The 21,122-nt window shown below is 43.8% G+C and overlaps 1 protein-coding gene across 4 annotated transcripts in view; it reads left to right on the top strand.

Moving 5' to 3' along the window:
* Positions 1-21,122, top strand: part of LOC115226186 (cytospin-A) — a 193,900-nt gene that overhangs the window by 161,470 nt on the left and 11,308 nt on the right. For all 4 annotated transcript variants that reach the window (XM_036514995.1, XM_029797190.2, XM_029797192.2 and 1 more), the window contains one exon: positions 15,708-18,694. In XM_036514995.1, the coding sequence (XP_036370888.1) occupies positions 15,708-18,694 (2,987 nt within the window). The remainder of the gene's footprint in view (positions 1-15,707; positions 18,695-21,122) is intronic.

The following is a 21,122-nucleotide window of genomic DNA, read 5'->3' as shown; positions in this document are numbered from 1 at the left end:
GTGATGGTGGTGGTGGTGGTGGTGGTGGTGGTTGTGTTTAATCCTGAGTAAGAACTGACTGTAAAGACATAATCAAATGCATTCCAGCCATGACCAGCTCACCATATACAACTTTAACCAATGTGTGAATTGAGAGAGATTTGGCTGCTATTTTTATCTGGTGTAGAAGTCTCCCTAATTGACTCATACATACATAAATACATACATAAGAGAGTAGGGTGTGATGTGAGGGAGATTTGGCTGCTATTTCTAGCAGGTCTAGCTACCATGTAGAGGTCTCCCTCATTGGCTCATACATACATAAGAGAGTAGGGTGTTGTTTGAGGAAGATTTGGCTGTTATTTCTACCAGGTCTAGCTACCATGTAGAGGTCTCCCTCATTGGCTCATACTTACATATATACATACATAAGAGAGTAGGGTGTGATGTGAGGGAGATTTGGCTGCTATTTCTACCATGTCTAGCTACCATGTAGAGGTCTCCCTCATTGGCTCATACATACATATATACATACATAAGAGAGTAGGGTGTGATTTGAGGGTGATTTTGCTGCTATACCTAACAATTCAAATGATTGTATAAAGATTTTTGCATTGGCTATTGTTTAACCCTGAGCTAGTCCTCATCCTGTTGACCTATGAACAAAGGCATTCTAATTCTGACCATCCAGTTTTTTTTCTTGGTTTCTTTTCTGTATACCGAGGTCTTCATATTTGAAATTTTGGTTACTGTTTCTAGCAGGTCAAGCAACTCCAGAAAGGATCCCTGTGTGTGTGTGTGTGTGTGAAGATTTGCAAATGAGTTGAGGAGTTATGTGAAATATTAGATTCAGCCTAGTTGTTGCTCTGAGTTTCTCTATTTCCATTCTTGTTTGAGGTTTGCAACCATGTAGTTATGAGTGGAGGCCCAATGGCCCAGTGGTTAGGGCAGCGGACTCGTGGTCATAGGATCACGGTTTCGATTCCCAGACCGGACATTGTGAGTGTTTATTGAGCGAAAACACCTAAAGCTCCACAAGGTTCCAGCAGGGGGTAGTCGTGAACCCTGCTGTACTCTTTCGCCACAACTTTCTCTCCCTCTTTCTTCCTCTTTCTCTTGTACCTGTATTTCAAAGGGGCCAGCCTTGTCACATTCTGTGTCACACTGAATCTCCCCGAGAACTACGTTAAGGGTACATGTGTCTGTGGAGTACTCAGCCACTTACACGTTAATGAGTTGCGATGACATGGTGCCAAGCTGTATCGGCCCCTTTGCCTTTCCCTTGGATAACATCGGTGGCGTGAAGAGAGGGGGCTGGTATGCGTGGGTGACTGCTGGTCTTCCATAAACAACCTTGTCCAGACTTGTGCCTCGGAGGGTAACTTTCTAGGTGCAATTCCATGGTCATTCATCACAGAAGGAGATCACAAGGTTATGAGTTCCATCCTACTGCATGGCTCCTTTGGCAATTTTCTTTCTTTTTTTTTCTTCAGATTAGGACTGGCCAATACCTTGTCAATGGAAATTGTATGAAAGTGTACTATATATGCATGTGCACACACACCTCCACACACACACACACACACACACACACACACACGCGCGCGCGAGCATGTACACGGATATGACTGTGTAGTAAGAAGTCAGCTTCCCAACCACCTGGTTCCAGGTTCAGTCCCTCTGTGTGGCACCTTGGGCAAGTGTCTTCTACTATAGCCTCAGCCCAAGCAAAGCCTTGTGAGTGGATTTGGCAGATGGAAACTGAAAGAAAACTTGTCATGTGTATGTATGTATGTATGTGTATATATATATATATATATTTTTTTTTTCTTTCATTTGTTTCAGTCATTTTGACTGTGGCCATGCTGGAACACCACCTTTTGTTGAACAAATCAACCCCAAGATTTATTCTATCAGTTGCTTTTGCCAAACCACCAAGTTACAAGGATGCAAACACACCAATATCAGTTGTTGAGCAATGGGGTGGGGGTGGCAAATACACACACACACACACATATATACAGACGGTGGCGAGCTGGCAGAAAGGTTAGCACGCTGGGCGAAATACGTAGCCATATTTCGTCTGCCGTTACGTTCTGGGTTCAAATTCCGCCGAGGTTGACTTTGCCTTTCATCCTTTCAGGGTCAATAAATTAAGTACCAGTTACGCACTGGGGTTGATGTAACCGACTTAATCCGTTGTCCTTGTTTGTCCCCACTGTGTTTAGCCCCTTGTGGGTAATAAAGAAATATATATATATATTATATATATATATATATATATATATAATTAGAAAATGGAGAAAACCAGATTAACCTCGATTGAACCCCATGGCTTGTCTTTTAATACAAAGCATGACGTAAAATAGGTGATGTAACATATATTACGGCCGTTACTGATCAGATTGCCAAAATGCAGTCTATAAATAAATGTGAGGATAAAATTCTCCATCTTCATCGGGCATTAAGGCACCGGATCTTCATCAGAGTGAAAAACAAGAACATACAATATAAACAAAAGCAAAGAAAACCTGGCTTAGAGGAATAGTCTGGAAAATGGCCAGAAGATATGTTACGTCACCTGCTTTGTTATGTGATGCTTTGTATGAAAAAAATATCCCATAATTGGTCCAACCGATGTGTTGGTTAATCTGTGGTTTTCTCCGCTTTCTAATTATTTGCATTGGTTCCTGATAAACTCTTGTTTATCCTCTTGTTACCTGCACACCAATGCCCAGGTATAATACAGGTAACTGATACCGATAGTATATACGGATATCTTATCCCTTAGTCGGTTACTATAACCGCTAACTCTGTTTACATATATATATATATATATATTGATCACATGACCGACCAGACTATCAGATGTTGCTACACATCGCTGGTCACAATGCGCTTCGCATTGATTTAGCCATCAAGTGAGGCCACCCCGCTGGGTAAGCGAGCAGGCCAACAGAAGAAAGAGTGGTGAAAGAGTACAGCAGGGATCACCACCATCCCCTGCCAGAGCCTCGTGGAGCTTTTAGGTGTTTTCGCTCAATAAACACTCACAACACCCGGTCTGGGAATCGAAACTACAATCCTACGACCGCGAGTCTGCTGCCCTAACCACTGGGCCATTGCGCCTCCACTATATATATATATATGTGCAAGAGTGGGTGTGTGGTAAGAAGTTTGCTTCCCACCCACATGGTTCTAGGTTCAGTCCCTCTGCATGGCACTTTGGTTAGATGTCTTCTAAAACCTTGGGCCGACCAAAGCCTTTGAGTGGATTTTGGTAGATGAAAACTGTGTGTCTGTCTGTGTTTGTCCTCCAACACCACTCTACAACCAGTGTTGGTGTGTTTACATCCCTAGCAGTTTGGTAAAAGAGACTGATAGAATAAGTACCAGGCTTTAAGAAAACCCATACTGAGGGGTGGGGGGTCAATTCATTTTGACTAAAGGTTCTTCATGGTGGTGCCCCAGCCTGGCCAGTGTCTACTGACTGAAACAAAAGATAATGATGGCTGCGGGTGTGGCTTTAAGATGTGTTTTGTCCCACCGTTCTGAAAGCAGAACAGTTTTATAGGACAACACCCTTGCATGTTCGACAATGTGTATATACGTGTGTGTCTGGGTGTATACGTATATTGTATGTGTCTGGGTAAGTATATATATGTATTTGTGTATATAGGTATGTATATACTTGTACATGTATGTGCATTTATATGTGTATCTGTTTATATGGATATATGTATACGCATGTGTGTGTGGGATTTCTTAATTTTTTATTTTTCTTTCTTTTTCTTTTTACTTGTTTCAGTCATTTTGACTGCGGCCATGCTGGAGCACTGCCTTTAGTCGAGCAAATCGACTTATTCTTTGTAAGCCCAGTACTTATTCTATCGGTGTCTTTTGCCGAACCGCTAAGTAACGGGGACATAAACACACCAGCATCGGTTGTCAAGCAATGCTAGGGGGACAAACACACACACACACACCACACACACACACCACACACACACACACATATATATATATATATATATATATATATATATATAATATATATATATATATATATATACATATATATATACGATGGGCTTCTTTCAGTTTCCGCCTACCAAATCCACTCACAAGGCTTTGGTCGGCCCGAGGCTATAGTAGAAGACATTTGCCCAAAGTGCCACGCAGTGGGACTGAAACTGGAACCATGTGGTTGGTTAGCAAGCTGCTTACCACACAGCCACTCCTGCACCTATTTGTTAACAGTATAGAAGGAAATCGGATATTCTCACCCTGTGTTTCTCTCTCTCTCTCTCCAGACCCTCTGTCTTCCACATTCTTCATTACCCCATGTCTGTCTCCCACATGGTTTATTAGCACACACACACACACACACACACACACACATCATAACCAGATCTCATCCTCCATCCTTCTGCTTTCCTCTTCACCAAACAGCAACAAACACACCATGACTCACACTACTAAGTCACCGTGACTCTTTGTGACTCTTCCAGCACAACCGTTTCTCCCTCCCTCCATCCCTCTCCCCACCCAACACATATCAGCTGATAACAGTACCGAGGTGATACCCTAACTCTCTACATGTGCACCACATGTTCATCCCACATGTTCATCCCACATGTCCATCCCACATGTCCATCCCACATGAGTTGCTCTCATGTTAAAGGATACGATTCTTTTGCTCTTCTCTCACTACATAAAGTTTCTTCCCACATTCAATACTCCACATGTCCTTCTGCCATGTAGCAGCTATCACCATACTACATAGACAGACTGATATTGCATGTGCAGTCATTCACTATGTGTGTGTGCGTGATATATATATTATATGCATATTTTTTTTATTTGGATGTATGTGTGTATACATATGTTTATGAATGTATATATGTATGCAAATATATAGACATGTTTGTGTATGTATGTATACACACACACACGAGTATGTATGCATATGTTTGTGTATGTGACCTCGTGTGTACCGTTGGCGATTTTTTTTTCCCTCTGTCTTCCCTTCTCTGGATCTTTCCTTCTCCTATGTTTCCGACGAAGAGCTCCGCTCGAAACGTTAAACCCTCCTTCTTCCCTTCTTCCTGAGCGTCCATATTATACTACGTGTTCCACGTCCTCGCATTGTTGTGTTTTCTTGTTTATATATATTTATATATATATATATATATATATATATATACATATATATATATATATGTATGTATAATGTTTGTAGACCAACATAACATGGAAGTCCTGTATAGGCTGATGTTATTGTTGTTTTAGCCCCAGGACTTATATGTATGTCTATGTATTGGTATATATGTGTACGCACAGACATACCCTGTAACTCAAGCCTTGGTGTATGATCGGCTTAAGACTAGCCTCCCTCTCTCACACCCACACAATCCTACACACAGTATATATATATGTGTGTGTGTGTATATATATATATATATATATATATATATATATATATATATATATATATATATATATACAAAAATGGGTGAAATATAATTAATTTAATAAAATTAATAAATTTCACCTAGTAGATTTATCGGTATGGAAAAGACCATATTTGGTAAGGATTATGTTAATTATAATAAAGGGTTAATTGCAACAAGTTGCTCAAAACCACATACCGAAAATATTAGAAATAGCAGCCAAATGGGTCACTATTTCTCCTACTATTTGGCTGCTATTTCTAATATTTTCAGTATGTGGTTTTGAGCAACTTGTTGCAATTAACCCTTTATTATAATTAATATATATATTTACAACCATATGTAAACATAACCACACTCTCAGACACACAGACACAGCTTGATGCCTTGTGGTGGGGGTAACAGGAGATTTACCCTCCTACACACATCGGTCTGTTTATGTATCTTTTCTTTTACTTGTCTCTGCCATTAGTGTGGCCATGCTGGGGCACTGCCTTTAAAAACTGTAGTTGAGCAAATTGACCCCAGTATTTTTTTTATTTTAAACCTGGTATTTATTCTATCGGTCTCTTTTTGTTAAGCTAAGATGTGAGGGTGTAAACACACCAACACTGGTTGTCAAGCACTGGAGGAAGGCGGACAAACACTGATACACACACATACATATATGTGTGTTTGTGTGTGTATATTTGAAGAGCAAAACCACTAGGTGGTTGGCCATATGCTAGAAGTAGATCACCGAATCTTCCTCTAGAGAACATTCTTTTCTTTGTAGTTTGATCATAGGTGATCTACTTCTAGCATACGGCCGTGCCACCTAGTGGTTTTGCTCTTCAAATATACACATGTATTGGAATTTTCTCTGATTTTTCAGATTTTTTGTATGCTAGGCTACTGGTTTTAAATTGATATTAATTAAATTAATATTCAATTTATCTCCCTCATTATTTAAATTATATATATATATACACACACATGCGTGTGTGCACACATACACACACGCATGCATGTACATACACACGTGCTGAAAAGTTTCTGGCTTTAGCTAAAAGAAAATACAGGAAGGATCAGTTAATTATGATTTTATTCACCATTATTCACCTCTCAGATCCAACACTTGTTGCGGTGGTCTTTCAGTTTTTCCCAGCCCTGTAAAACAACTTGGAAGGTTCTCTCATGTAGATGTCCGATACTAAGAGCACAACTGTATATCTCTAGCAGACAAGGACCATTTGGAATGGGTGCCAGGATTGCAACATGTGCCTCCTCGGTGGCAGGTACCCACTTTCCTCATACCAACCAAATTTTGCTGCCAACAATAAATGGGATAACAGTGATTTCTGCTGCAAATAGCCATCATCATCATCATCATTTACGTCTGCTTTCCATGCTGGCATGGGTTAGACAGTTTTACTGGATCTGATGAGCAGGAAAGCTGCACCAGGCTCCAGTCCGGTTTGGCTTGATTTCTTCAGCTGGTAAGCCCATGGACTGTGCTAAGCTCCACTGTCAGCTTTGTTTGTTCCTTCTCAAGCCATGCTTGGCTCATAAGGGCCGGTTTCTCTGTTTCTTTGGCGTATAGGTTCCCCATCGCAGGTGAGCTGCAAGATGGAGGAAAGAGTGAGAGAATGTTGTGGCGAAAGAGTCAGCAAAAGTTCATCATTACCTTCAGCTGGAGCCGCGTGGAGCTTAGGTGTTTCGCTCATAAACACACACATCGCCCAGTCTGAGATTCGAACCCACGATCCCACAACCGTGAGGCTGCTGCTCTAACCACTAGGCCATGTGCCTCCAAATAAATGTGCCCTTTTAAAGCCTAGCCAGGCTCATGGGCCCGGTTTCAGTGGCGTATGTGTTCCCCAGCTGGATGGGACGCCAGTCCATCGCAGCGTTACTCATTTTTGCCAGCTGAGTGGACTGGAGCAACGTGAAATGAAGGGTTTTGCTCAAGAACACAACGCGTCGCCCGGTCCAGGAATCGAAACCACAATCTTACGATCATGGTGCTGACACCCTAACCACTGAGTCACACGCCTCCACACTGTCAGCTTTGGCATGATTCTTGCAGCTGGATGGCCAACACCGACCACTTTACAGAGTGGACTTAGTGGTTTTTAGGGGGCCCCAGCACTGGTGAGGTCTGCTTTGGCATGGTTTTGTGGCTGTGTTTCCGTCTACCAAATCAAAAAACAGGGAGTGAGAGGGATGAGGGTCTCTGTTGTTTTGATACGGGGCAGGTAATGTGTATGGATGAGGACAGGTGGCTAAAAAGGTCCCAGGTGAATTGGGGCATCAAGGAAGACATCTTTTAACTTTTACATGTTTCAGCTTTAGACAGTGACCATGCTGGGGCACCACCTTGAAGAGATTTTAGTCCCCATTAATCGACCCCTGCACTTGTTTTGTTTGTTTTTTTATGCCTGGTACTTATTCTATCAGTCTCTTTTGCCAAACCACTAAGTTATGAGGATGTACACACATAAATATCAGTTTTCAAGAGGGGGGGGGACAAACACACACACACACACACGTTATATATACATGCTGGGGCTTCTTTCAGTTTCCATCTACCAAATCCACTCACAAGTCTTTGGTCAGCTTGAGGCTATAGTAAAAGACATTTGCCTAAGGTGCCATGCAGTGGGACTGAACCTGGAACCATGTGGTTGGGAAGCAAGCTTCTTACCACACAGCCACACCTGTACCTATGGGCAGAAATGATGAAAGCTGATTGCAAGATGTAGAGGGACGGAGATGAGGAGGGAACGCAAGCAGTGAGGGTGCTATGTGGGAGAGGATCCATCTAACCCATGCCAGCATAGATGAGTGGACATAAAACAATGATTGGGAACGGGTTTGGTCTTTATAAACAATTATGCTCTTGTTGTTTAGCCCTAGGCCAGTCTTGATCCAGCAGACCTATAATCAAAGATGTTCCACCTTTGACCACCCTGTCTTTTATTCAGACATAGTGTATCTAGGACTACATTATCTAATGTGTTGTTGTTGTTTAACACCAGGTCACTGCATATCAAGTGAACTTATGGTCAGAAATGTTCCAACTGTGACCATCATAGTGTATCTAGGAGTACATTATCTAACGTGTCCTTCCTTGTTTCTGTTGTTCTTTAGCACCAGGGCTGCCCTGGTCCAGCAGACATGTTTAAAGATGTTCCAGCTGGGACCATCCTGTCTTTTATTTTGGCATTGTGTATCTAGGACTACATTATCTAATGTTGTTGTTTAGCCCCGGGCACTCTCGATCCAAAACACCTGATCAAAGACATTCCATCTTATTTCTGCACACTGCACCCAAAGCTTCCACTCAATGTGTCCTTCAGTTTTTGACAGGTCTTTAAGAAAGATTAAGTTGCTATTTCTAGCATGTCAAATAATTTAGATACATCACTTGCTCATGTTCATACATGTGTGTACTTGTGAGGGAGATTTGCTTGCTGTTTCTAGCAGTCAATGCTTTCTTTCAGTTTTGTGGTTTGTGTTTGTAGTAGTAGTAGTATTAGTAATTTTTTTTTTTTTAGCAACCAAGCTCTCCTCTCACTTGCAGCTACCCCCTCCACAAGGAACTCCATTTTACCACCACCACCACCACCACCATGCTAACAAGATTGTCTCCTGGTCACCACAACTATTAAAACTATAAACACCACCACCACCACTAAGCTGAGGGCCCCCTGCCACCATCACCATCACCGCTATGACCATTATATTCACAAAACTGCCCCCACCCCACCCACCATCACCACCCCTCACTGCCAGCCACCCTTAGCCTTGCAAGCCATGTCTAGTCAAGATCTGCTGCTGCTGGGTCACCAAAGAAAAAAATATGTAAAGTTTGTTTGCATAAAGTTGACAGAGGGGTAACCCCCCCTCTACCCTTCCACCCCCTCGCCCCCGCCCCCTCTCATCCCCCCCACTCTCTCCTTACAACCAAATTGGTGATGACCTATTTTAAGCCACAAACCATCATATACACCACCAAAACCACCATCATCACTACCCTTACTTCCACCACCCCAGGTGGTTGTTAAACTTCCATTAAGTTTCCTCCTTTCCAAATATGTTCAACAGCTACTACTACCACTGCTACTACTACTACCACTGCTACTGCTGCTACCCTGTATAACTGGAGGGTATAATGATAGGGTACAGTGGTGGCAGGGGATGGGGTGAGGAGGCAGTGGTGGTGGTGGAGACAATATCTTCAGCCTGGCTGTGTGGCTAAGAAGCTCTGCTTTGCAACCGTGTGGTTTCAGGTTCAAGTCCTGGCCAGCAGCACTTTGCTTAAAAGTCTTCTACTAATAGACCGAAACTGACCAATGACCAATTTGGTAGATGGAAAGAAACTGTGTGGAAGCCTATTGTGTGTGTGTGTGTCTATACTATTTTTACTCTTGTTTCAGTCATTTGACTGCAGCCATGCTGGAGCACCACCTTGAAGGGTTTTAGTTGTGCAAATCAACCCCAGGACTTATTTTATAAACCTAGTACTTATTCTGTCAACCTTGTTTACCGACCACTAAGGTACATGGCTGTAAACACACCAACACCGGTTGCCAAGCAATGATGGGGAGACACACACACACACATACATACCATGGGTTTCTTTCAGTTTCCATCTACCAAATCCACTCGTAAGGTTTTGGTTGGCCCAAGGCCATAGTAGAAACACTTTCCCAAGGTGCCACACAGTGGGATTGAACCCCGAACTCTGTAGTTGGGGAGCAAGCTTCTTACCACACAGCTATGCCTGCACACCTACACACACACACACATTTGTTTTGCAAGATTTCTGATATGAAATCGTTTGTTGAAACATTGTTCTAGTTGGTGGGGATGGGCATATTTGGCCAATTAAATGTACACGCACGCTGTGTGTTTGGTCTTTACTTCAGAGGGAGGAGGTGAGTGGTTGATGTTAACAACCCAAATATTTTGCTAGTTCTGGATCTTATTGACCCTGAAAAAGAGGAAAGGTGAAGTTGACGCTTCTGGTGGGATTCCAACTCAAAAAGTCCCAATGAAACCCCACCAGCCCCAGATAAGGGAATATTTTCTAGGATAAATCACACAGTTTCTTTAGGTTGATACCTATTTCTTTACTACCCACAAGGGGCTAAACACAGAGGGGACAAACGAGAACAGACAAACGAATTAAGTCGATTATATCGACCCCAGTGTGTCACTGGTACTTAATTTATAGACCCCTAAAGGATGAAAGGCAAAGTCGACCCCCGGCGGAATTTGAACTTAGAACGCAGCGAGGGATGAAATACCACAAAGCATTTCGCCCGGCATGCTAACAATTCTGCCAGCTCGCCGCCTTATATCACAGCCACAAGTAATCAAAGATGTTCCAGCTATGACCACCCTGTCTTTTATTCAGAAATAGTGCATCAAGAGCAACATCATGCCCTTCCATGTTGTTTAACCCCAGGTCAGTCCCTACTTATGTCTTTTGTGTATGAGGAGGTGGTTGTGTTATCGGGGAGCAGAAAACACGATTGATGTTTGTAGCAAGGTCCAATAGAATTTCATTCTAGAAGTCTTCATCTTCTTTAGTCATTTAAAAGAGAAGGCACAAGTCCACTCGAATGTCTTACGTGTAGAAGAAGGAGATTATGTTAGTGAATAGGCATCGGGGTGGCGGTGAGGCAAGAAGCTTGCTTCCCAACCACATGGTTCCAGGTTCAGTCCCATTGTGTGAAACCTTGGACAAGTCTCTTTTGTTATAAGTCACAGACTGACCAAAATCTAGTGTTTGGATTTGGTAAACAGAAACTGAAAGAAGCCTCTCTGAGACACAAAAGGTACCGTGCTGGTAGCATGTAAATGACACCCAGTGCCACTCTGTGAAGTGGTTGGTGTTCGGAAGGGCATCCGGCCATAGAAACCATGCCAGATCAGACAGTAGAAGTTGATGGTGGCTCTCTGGCTTTCTGGTTCCAGTCAAACCATCTAACCCATGCCAGCATGGAAAATGAATGTTAAATGATGATATGTGTGTCTTTGTCCCCTGCCACATAAACACACCTTTCGGTGTGTTTATGTCCTTGTAGCTTTGCAGTTTGGTAAAAGAGACCAACGGAATAATAATTAGGCTTTCAAAAAACGTAAGAACTGGGGTTAATTCATTCACCAAAATATTCTTCAAGGTGTTGCCCCAGCATGGCCACAGTCTAATGACTGATGCTGTACCAATGTGCAAAATACTTTCATTTTAAAAGGCCTCACTTTCTTCAGTAGTTTCCATAAAAACTGAACATAGAGGGCGCTAAAAGGTGGACAAACATGTCCAGTGGAATAGATTAAGAAATTTGGACAGTTAAACACTGAGCAAAATTTGCTTCTATTTGATTAAAAATCTGCCCCCCCCCCAAGACCCAGGGGAGCATTAATGATATGCCATTCCATTCAGTGGTAGGATAGACAAGGTCTGCTCTAAATTAGTCATTATAAACAGTGAGACCAAAACGGAGACACCAGTTGCCTCACTCCCCTCAGCAGATGCTTTGTCCCCCATTCTGCTTCCAGTTTTTTCTTTTCTTCTTGTTTTACATTGTCTTAGTTGAAGGACTGTTTATTACCTATCCCCCACTTTCAGAGGAACCCCCACAACACACACACACTTCTTGCTATTAATAGTGTGTTGGGGAGCAGGGGAGGGGTTATCTTCAAATCTTTTTCCCTTCATTCTGCTTTCTTCCTCATCTTATTTTCACTTACCTTTCTCTCTCTCTCTCCTTCTCTCCCCCTCTCATTTCTCCCCCCCCCCACCAGTTCCCCCCAGACAATATTAATTTTCCAAGATGCTAATTATGGTTCAGCTTTGTGTTACTGTATGGTGGTGGTGGTGGTGGTGGTGGTGGTGGTGGTTGAGTACCAGTGAAGTAATTATTGTCCAGCTTACTTGTGTGTGTGTGTGTATATACAAGTATGTGTGTATACAAACTTATGCACACTTGTGTGTTTGTGTGTGTGTGTATACAAACACACACACACACACTTTCCCACATGTGCAGTTTATATAATCCAGTAATAACCTATAAAAAGGACACATCATCACCATCTCTCTCTCTCTCTCTCTTTCTTCTCTCTCTCTCTCTCTCCCCCCCCCCACTCACCCTTAACTACTGTTTTTCCTCCATCGGAAACTGAGAGACAGTGAGAGACACACAGACAGATGCAGAGAAATAGAGAGAGATGGACAGGGAAAGAGGGAGAGTTAGTGTATAGAGGGATACAGAAATGAAGATAGATACAGAGAGAATAGGGGGTGGGGTAGCAGTTAAAATATAGGAGAGGAGGAGGAGGAGGAAATACGGGGGGGGGGTATAAGAAAGAGAGGGTGGAGGCAGGTTGTTGTCCACTCTCTTGTGATTTTTTTGCACTCTTCACCATTGGTGGGTGCTCCACTGCCTCGGATCTCGAAGACACTTTTGCACCACCACCTTCACCTTTGGAGACACTTGTGTGATAGGATTTCAACTAGCACTGCTACAACTACTACTACTACACCACATCACTGCTGTCACTGTACCACCCATACTGCAGCTACCATTCCCATAGTACCACAGCCACTACCTCCACCACACCATCACTACTGTCACCACTACCTCCACCACCATCGATGTCCCAAATGTCCTTGCTCAATCTGTTCAGTGAGTCAGGTCTTGTTGAGTTTGATGGTGTGTTTGTGTGGCTGTTGTACGGCTATCATCATCATCATCCCTATAGTTCGTGTCCCCTTAGAGTGGACCCATGTATTGTAGTGTGTTATAATATTGTCATTACAGGCGTGGCTGTGTGGTAAGTAGCTTGCTTACCAACCACATGGTTCTGGGTTCATTCCCACTGTGTGGCACCTTGGGCAAGTGTCTTCTACAATAGCCTCAGGCCGACCAAACACTTGTGAGTGGATTTGGTAGACAGAAACTGAAAGAAGCCTGTCGTATATATTAATATGTGACCTCGTCTGTATCACTAGCGATTTTTTTTCCCGTCTTCCCTTCTCTGGATCTTTCCTTCTCCTATGTTTCCGACGAAGAGCTCCGCTCAAAACGTCAAACCCTCCTTCTTTCCTGAGCGTCCAATAATACTTTATTTGTTCCACGTCCTTGCGTTGTTGTTTTTTGTTTTTGTTTTCTTGTTTGGATTAACTTTATATATATATACACACACACATACATACATGTGGGGTGCGATGGGTAAATTGTTGCCATTTTATATTTTTAATTTCGCCCCTGTGCATCGTTTGTTCTTGATTTTGTCAGCTACACAGTATAGTAGTGTCAGTTGGGCACCGTCTGTGACAAAAACAGTGCCATGGCACAATTCAGTCTGTCAGAAATTTGGAAACAACATAATGTACTGCTTGGTATTCGCTTTGAAAGCTCCAATACAGACATTTTCAGAGTGTTTGGGTGTCAATCTAAGGACTTGCTGTGTCCCCAAAACATGTACCAAGAGTGATAAAAATCAAACATCCAGTCAGCATCATGGTGTTTGGAGTGATCACTAGTGATGGTGATGTTATGCCTACATCAAGTACCTGAAGGAGGTGGTGCTGCCCTGGGTCAAGAGGGTGGCTGCTGCAAGACCCTATGTCTGGTAACAGGACTCTGCAGCATGGCTGTCAGTCAATTTCTGTAACCACAACACCCTTAACATCTAGGCACCTTACTCCCCTGACTGCAACCCCCTTCGGATCTTTTCGGTTTGAACGGCAGTTTTTTCTAGCGGTGTCATATGAAATTGTCACCCATAAATATGACCCTAGTATCGATCTATTGCATTTCGATCTGTTTTAGGGTTAGGGGGGGGGGTATCTTTTTTCTTCAGAAATGTAAATAAACCCAATCTGTTTCTTAAACGAGGGACATATTCATACGGCACAGAATGTTTTTTACCTCAATAGATGTCATTGATTGGTTGAAATTGCATAAAGTGAAGAAAAAAAACAACAAATATCTTAGAAACTATAGAATTTTCTCAAAGCCAAGAGAAAAAGATGTTTTATAAACACATTCTACCAGAATACGAAGTTTAAAAGTGTTTAGTTACGTGGAAATTATTTTAAAAAACTGCCAGTCAAACCGAAAAGATCCCTCCCTTCCTTATTATGTGTAGGGCACAGTTGAGTGAGAGACCAACAAAACTCCTTGTAACACCAAAGATGAACTGAAGGCAAGGATTATGGCAGCATTCACCAACTTAAACAAGGAGACCATCAAGAAGAGTTGGAGGAGATTCCAAGGTCATCTAGGGATTGTGGTTGAATAAATTTACTCTTTGAAGATATTTTTGTGTAATTTTGGTAAATATATCTGTTAGAATGAAATGTCAGTCTTATTTTCATTTTTGCGTAATTTAGACAAATTTATTCACTGCACCCTGTATGTGTGTGTGTGTGTGTGTAATACAGAAATACAGTAGGAGAAGCCAGACAGGTACATGCATATAGGATATGTGTGTGTAGGTGTAGGGCATGGCCATGTCGTAAGAAGTTTACTTCCCAACCACAAGGTTTCAAGTTCCATCTCAGTGCTCAGCACCTTGGTCATGGTGTCTTCTACTTAGCCCCAGGCCAACAAAGCCTTGTAAATGGATTTGGTAGACGGAAACTGAAAGAAGTTCTTTATGTTTACTGAGTGGGGCACCCATTATTTTTCTTGAGGACGGTGTGAATGTAGAGATGGTGCTAAGTCCAGAGTTCTCAGATTTCGATCGCATCGGTGCCACCGTTTCGGTGGCTGTCGTCATTGTCGTGGTGGTGGTGGTGGTGGTGGTACTGTTGCTGCTGACTACAAACATCTTGGAGGGCCCTTTCTCTTGCTTCTTCATGGTAAGAACCTTCTGGTGTGGATGTAGTTATGTGGATACAGTTATTCCAGCCCAGTTCCCATTTGGCACATGCCATCATGCAACCATTTCGTCATTTAACCCTTTAGTGTTCGCACTATTCTGCCAAAACTAATCCTTTTTTATCCACATTGGTTTGAACTAATCTTACATTATCTTGTATTTATGAGATTTTGATGAGGAAGCTGTTAATTTTTAAAGTGATATTGTGGGGTTGGTGTGAGAGACCAAATCTGGCCAGTTTGGACATAAAACAGGCAGAATACTTTTGGCCGGTTTAAATGCTAAAGGTTTAAGGGGTCGTTACTATTTCCAGCATCCCTTTTTTTTTTAGTTTGTCCTTTTGTTTTTGGTATTGTTTAATAACTTGTCTTTTTTTTTCTTTTTTTTTTACAGAAAGTTGGCCAGAAGGTTCTTACCATGAAGAAGCAAGAGAAAGGGCCCTCCAAGATGTTTGTAGTCAGCAGCAACAGTACCACCACCACCACCACGACAATGACGACAGCCACCGAAACGGTGGCACCGATGCGATCGAAATCTGAGAACTCCGGACTTAGCACCATCTCTACATCCACACCGTCCTCAAGAAAAATAATGGGTGCCCCACTCAGTAAACAATATCTGAGCAAAAGCCACGAAAACCTCACCACCCACCAACAGCAGAAGAAGAAGAAGCAGCTTTCTCTGTTACCGGACAGACCAAAGGTAAACAGCGGTGGGACCGGCGTTAGCAAGACGAGCAGCAACAAGGAGAATGTCCTCAAAGAGAAGGAGAAGAATGTGGTGTTTGCGAAACCGGCCCCGACTGGGACTTCGGCAACAATCACCACATCGTCAACGACAGCAGCTACGACGACGACGACATCTTCGTCGTCAACGACGACCAAAGGTGGACGGACTGCCACAGGTGTAAATTCAACCATCCGCAAAGCATCGAGTACCCAGAACATTGATAAAACTGGCAAAGGCGTTTTCACGACGGGGTCGGCGGGTTTACACTCCAGTGGCAAGACCCACTCTTCGATGAAGCGGGCACACAGTTCACAAAGCATGACCAAAGATAAGACGGTACGTAAGAGGACTTCGGCACCGGCTGATGTGATGGCGTACAATGCCGAGCTGCTTGCCAATTTTGAGCGTGAGAAAAAGGCCCTGGAAAACCGCATTTCAGAATTGATCCAGATCACTGAAGGGCGGAAAGCAGAGATTGAGAGGCACAAGTACGAGATAAGGAATCTTAAAGAACAAATCCCATCTCAGGATCTTCGAGAGGAATGTGAGTTGCTTAGGAATCAGAACAAAGTTCTTCAAGAACGCTTAAAGGAATTTGGTATCTCTATTGAGCAACTCCCCGATGCTGAGAAAATTTCCATGCCAAAGAAGACCCCAAGTCCACCATCGTCAAACCAAAGTGAACCTGCTAGCAAAGTGATGCCGTCAAGCATAAGTTGTGATAATCTATCCAATTTTGACTCTCTGCGAGAACCTTGTCCGAGGCGTTACGACTATCCCATGTCCGAACCGGGCTTGACGTTGGATGACCTGTGTGGCACACCAGAACACCCCTCGGAGCTGTCGCTGGACAATGTCGGCTGGGACAAACAGAGCAACAAAAGCAGCGACGCAATGAGTGAGGTGTCGGTGGCGTGCCTCACGGAGCGGATCCTTCAGATGGAAGAGACTCATTACAGCACTAACGAGGAACTGCAGGCAACATTGCAGGAACTTAGCGATCTCCAGGACATGGTGAACGAATTGACTGAGGATAACGAGAAGCTTGCAGACGAACGAGGCGTCGTGCTTGAGTCGCTGTGCACGCAGACTGAGAAGCTGGAGCACTGTCGCACCCAGCTGGAGCACCTGAAGTCATTATTGATCAACAGCAGTCTGATAAACAGCACAGAGCGAGAACAACAAATGATTGATTTGCTCAAGAGTGCATCGATCGAGCGAGAAGAGATGCTGCGCAAACAGGACGAGTATTCGAATGAGCTCCAGATGGCCATCACCGAGAACCGAGAGGCACAGGAACTTGTGAGTGCCCTTCGGGACAAAACACAGCTGCTCCAGGGTGAGGTGGATACATTGACCGAAGAGAAAGAGAACTCGGAGAAACTGATTTCCGAGATGAAGCAGTCACTGTCAGACGACAGGATTGAGATGACCCGGTACAAGACCATGCTGGAATGCGAGCGGTCAAAGGTCGAAAAGCTGGAGCAAATGCAGTTGGCTCAGGACAACAAGTCTGACCTTGAACAGCTGCTGTTGACCACTCGGAAGGAGAAGGATGAGATGGAGATGAAGGTGACCAACCTGACAGAAGAGATTTTGCTGTTGCAACGAGAGATGGAAAAAGTGCGCGGGACCCTGATGGCACGTGAGGAAGAGGTGAGGGGCCTCAAGTCAAACTCCAAAACAAGGATCTCTGAACTGGAGCTGAAGGTAGACGCAATGCAAAAGGAACGGGTAGACATTCAGCAGGAAGAGGAAACACTGCGGGACCACATTGAACAGCTGGAACAGGACTGTGACCGTTACCGTGACGATGTGAAGAGGTGCAATGCAAAGATCCAAGAACTGCAACAGGAAATCAAAGACCTGCTTCGGCAGAAGTCGGTCGTGGAGTCAGAACTGCATGACGTCCATCACCGACACGAAGAGGAATCCGAGGAATGGAAGCAGTTCCAGAAAGACCTGCAGGTGGCAGTGGTCATTGCTAATGATTTCCGGACAGAGACCCAGGAGGATATGGAACGGCTGGTCTGTGAGAATGCGTCAATGCGGGAGAAACTGAAGTCGTTGCAGAGTCAGCTGAGCAAAGCAAAGGATGAGCTGGACAGCGTGAAACTCCGCTCCTGGGACGAACGGTCATCAAAGCCAATCTTCTCGCCTGCTGAGCTAAAAGGTAAAATGCTTAGCTCAGTCGATCGGGAGTTGATTGCGCTGCGAGAAGGCCGACGTATGGACAGCAAGAACCAAACGATGTCTGTGAAGAACCTGATCCGGTCAATCGAGGATCAAGTGAAGAGTGGCAACTCATCGATCCACTCGAGCGAGAACAGCTCTCGTCGCAGCTCATTGGAGCTTGTGTGCTGCCCCCTGTCCCCATCCAACAGTGACCTCACTGATGCCAAGTCCCCGTCGACGCCCACTGATCTGTCACCCCAGGGGTCGTCGGAACTGCCACTGAGGTCTGTCTTGAAGCGACCTGCTGCTGAGAAGCTATCACCCCTGCAACCGCTCGGCACGACGTTTGAGAAAGGCAAGGAATTGAAACCGGTTCAGCAGAACAACCGAAATGAGTCTGAACATTCGAAAGTGTCACCGTCCATCTCGTCTATCTTGTCGTCCCGGAGCAGCAGTAGGCGCAATAGTGGAATCTGGTGAGTAATCCTACTTAATCTTCTTGTTGTTGTTGTGTAGAGGTGAGCAGTGGAAGGAGGGCACATTGTTGTTGTACCTTTGGTCAGAAGCATTTTAACGTAAAGTATACTAGCCATCTGATTATGGCTAACCACTAAGGGTGGGTGTTACTGTAGCTTTTAGCCCCAAGAGAACATCGTTTCCAGCTGGCTTTAGGCACGCTTTCTGTGCTCTTATGATATTTGCAAAGGGAGGTCATCCCCTCTCATAAACCTAAGTGATACGCACGGACTGCAGTTTCGAGGTAATTTGCCTCGTCAACGTACGGCAATCACCAGTTTTCGATGAGGAGAGACCTGTTTGCGAATATCTATTTAATGTTTTTCCCAGCAACCACTGTCACTGTCACATAAGGGCACAGAAAGTGTGCGTAAAGCCAGCTGGAGACGATGTTCTCTTGGGCTAAAAGCTACAGTAACACCCACTCTTAGTGGTTAGCCATATCAGATGGCTAGTATACTTTACGTTGTCAAGCGGTTACTGTTTACATCTCGTTCAGAGATTTATTTGAAGCATTTTAGTTGTCTGGGATCAGGCCAGGTGTGGCTGCAGCACGTTGCTGTGTCCACTTTTTGTTGGCACCTAATTCCTGGATGTTTAGCAGAACCCCCAGTCAGTCTCCATCTCCATGGGATACCTCCTCATGTGGTTGAATAGCCTGGTCCTCGGTGAAGAGAGAACATGGTCAGCAGGCTTTAACCTGGGAAACTGAGCAACATGGCCAGGCGGTTCTGAGCTGGCATTCCCAAACCTTACAAACAACAGGAGTAATCCCAGTTTCTGAGTAGAGTCATTGGTTGGGTAGGAAATCCAGCCATTGGTAACCCATAGTCCTGCAAAGCACCCTGGTACCAAGGACCCATTAAACTTTTAAATAAGAAACTTGTTCTTTTACTCTTTTACTTGTTTCAGTCATTTGACTGCGGCCATGCTGGAGCACCGCCTTTAATAGAGCAACTCGACACTGGGACTTATTCTTTTGTAAGCCCAGTACTTATCCTATCGGTATCTTTTGCCGAACTGCTAAGTAACGGGGACATAAATACACCAGCATCGGTTGTCAAGCAATGCTAGGGGGACAAACACAGACACACAAATGCATATAGATATATATACAACGAGCTTCTTTCAGCTTCCGTCTACCAAATCCACTCGCAAAGCTTTGATCAGCCTGAGACTATAGTAGAAGACACTTGCCCAAGGTGCCACGCAGTGGGACTGAACCTGGAACTACGTGGTTGGTAAGCAAGCTACTTACCACACAGCCACTCCTTATGGCATCAATGCTTGTATGCCTAAGTCTCAAGACTACACTATTTGCCCAGAGCCTTTTTAGTCCTTTGGTAGCAGACTGGTTCACATAACAGGGTGTGCCTGTGTGATCCATGGGGCTATTTAACCCTTAGTTAGGGCATTGATAGGTTTGTGTGACATCTGTCTAGGGACTAACCTTTTTGTGACTTCTCTGCTGTGTTAGCCACAGGATCTAGGACTAGGGACCAGAGATGACCTGGGAGTTGGATTGGTCCCTGAGGGGGTAACTGTACTTACTCAGAACCCTTGGACACCTAAGATGGAACTTCCTCACTTATGTGCGCACACACACACACATGTATAGATAGGTAGATATATTCATACAAAGACATTCTACAGTCGGCTAACACATGCATACACACTCACACATGCGTACACACATAGACATTCTATGACCAGCTAACACACAGACATATACACACACCTTACAACCAGCTGACAAAAATAATTAATACACTCACAAAAGGCTCATTACTTAAAATGAACTGTTAATTAATAATTACACTAATTACCTGTTCAATGACACACATACTTTTGTCTCAGATAAAAATAATTATCATGATATTTTTTTGCCACAGACTGATTGTTAATTAGAGGAAATGGTGGTGGGGGGGGGCTGTCTGTCTGGGTTCATGCCCTACTGAGGTCAATTTGTTTCTTTCATGCCTCTGGGGTCACTAATGGTGGATTGAGTTCTCCCTCAGGGGTGGAGAAACAGGTAGGACACTTAATCTGTAACTCAGGTTTGGAAGCTGTATATTCTGGGATAAAGGCAGAGAACAAAAAAAAAAGGGAATTGTTCCCCATGGGGGCAGATAATCGTTTCTAAGCACGTCCTTCTTTTCTGTAGAGAATTTTTTTTCTTCAAAGAATGAGAAGAGTATGCATCTTATTGCATATAATTGCCGATCGCTATGTTCTGAGTTCAAATTCTGCTGAGGTCGACTTTGCCTTTCATCCTTTTGTGGTCGATAAATTAAGTACCAGTGAAACCTCGCAATTGAGGGCCCCATGCTCTAACCATTGAACCATGCAATAGATCGATACTGGGGTCATAATTATGGGTGACAATTT

This window comes from Octopus sinensis, linkage group LG29 (genome assembly GCF_006345805.1).
Source record: "Octopus sinensis linkage group LG29, ASM634580v1, whole genome shotgun sequence".
NCBI classification, from domain to species: domain Eukaryota; kingdom Metazoa; phylum Mollusca; class Cephalopoda; order Octopoda; family Octopodidae; genus Octopus; species Octopus sinensis.
This window is presented reverse-complemented; position numbering and strand designations above follow the sequence as displayed.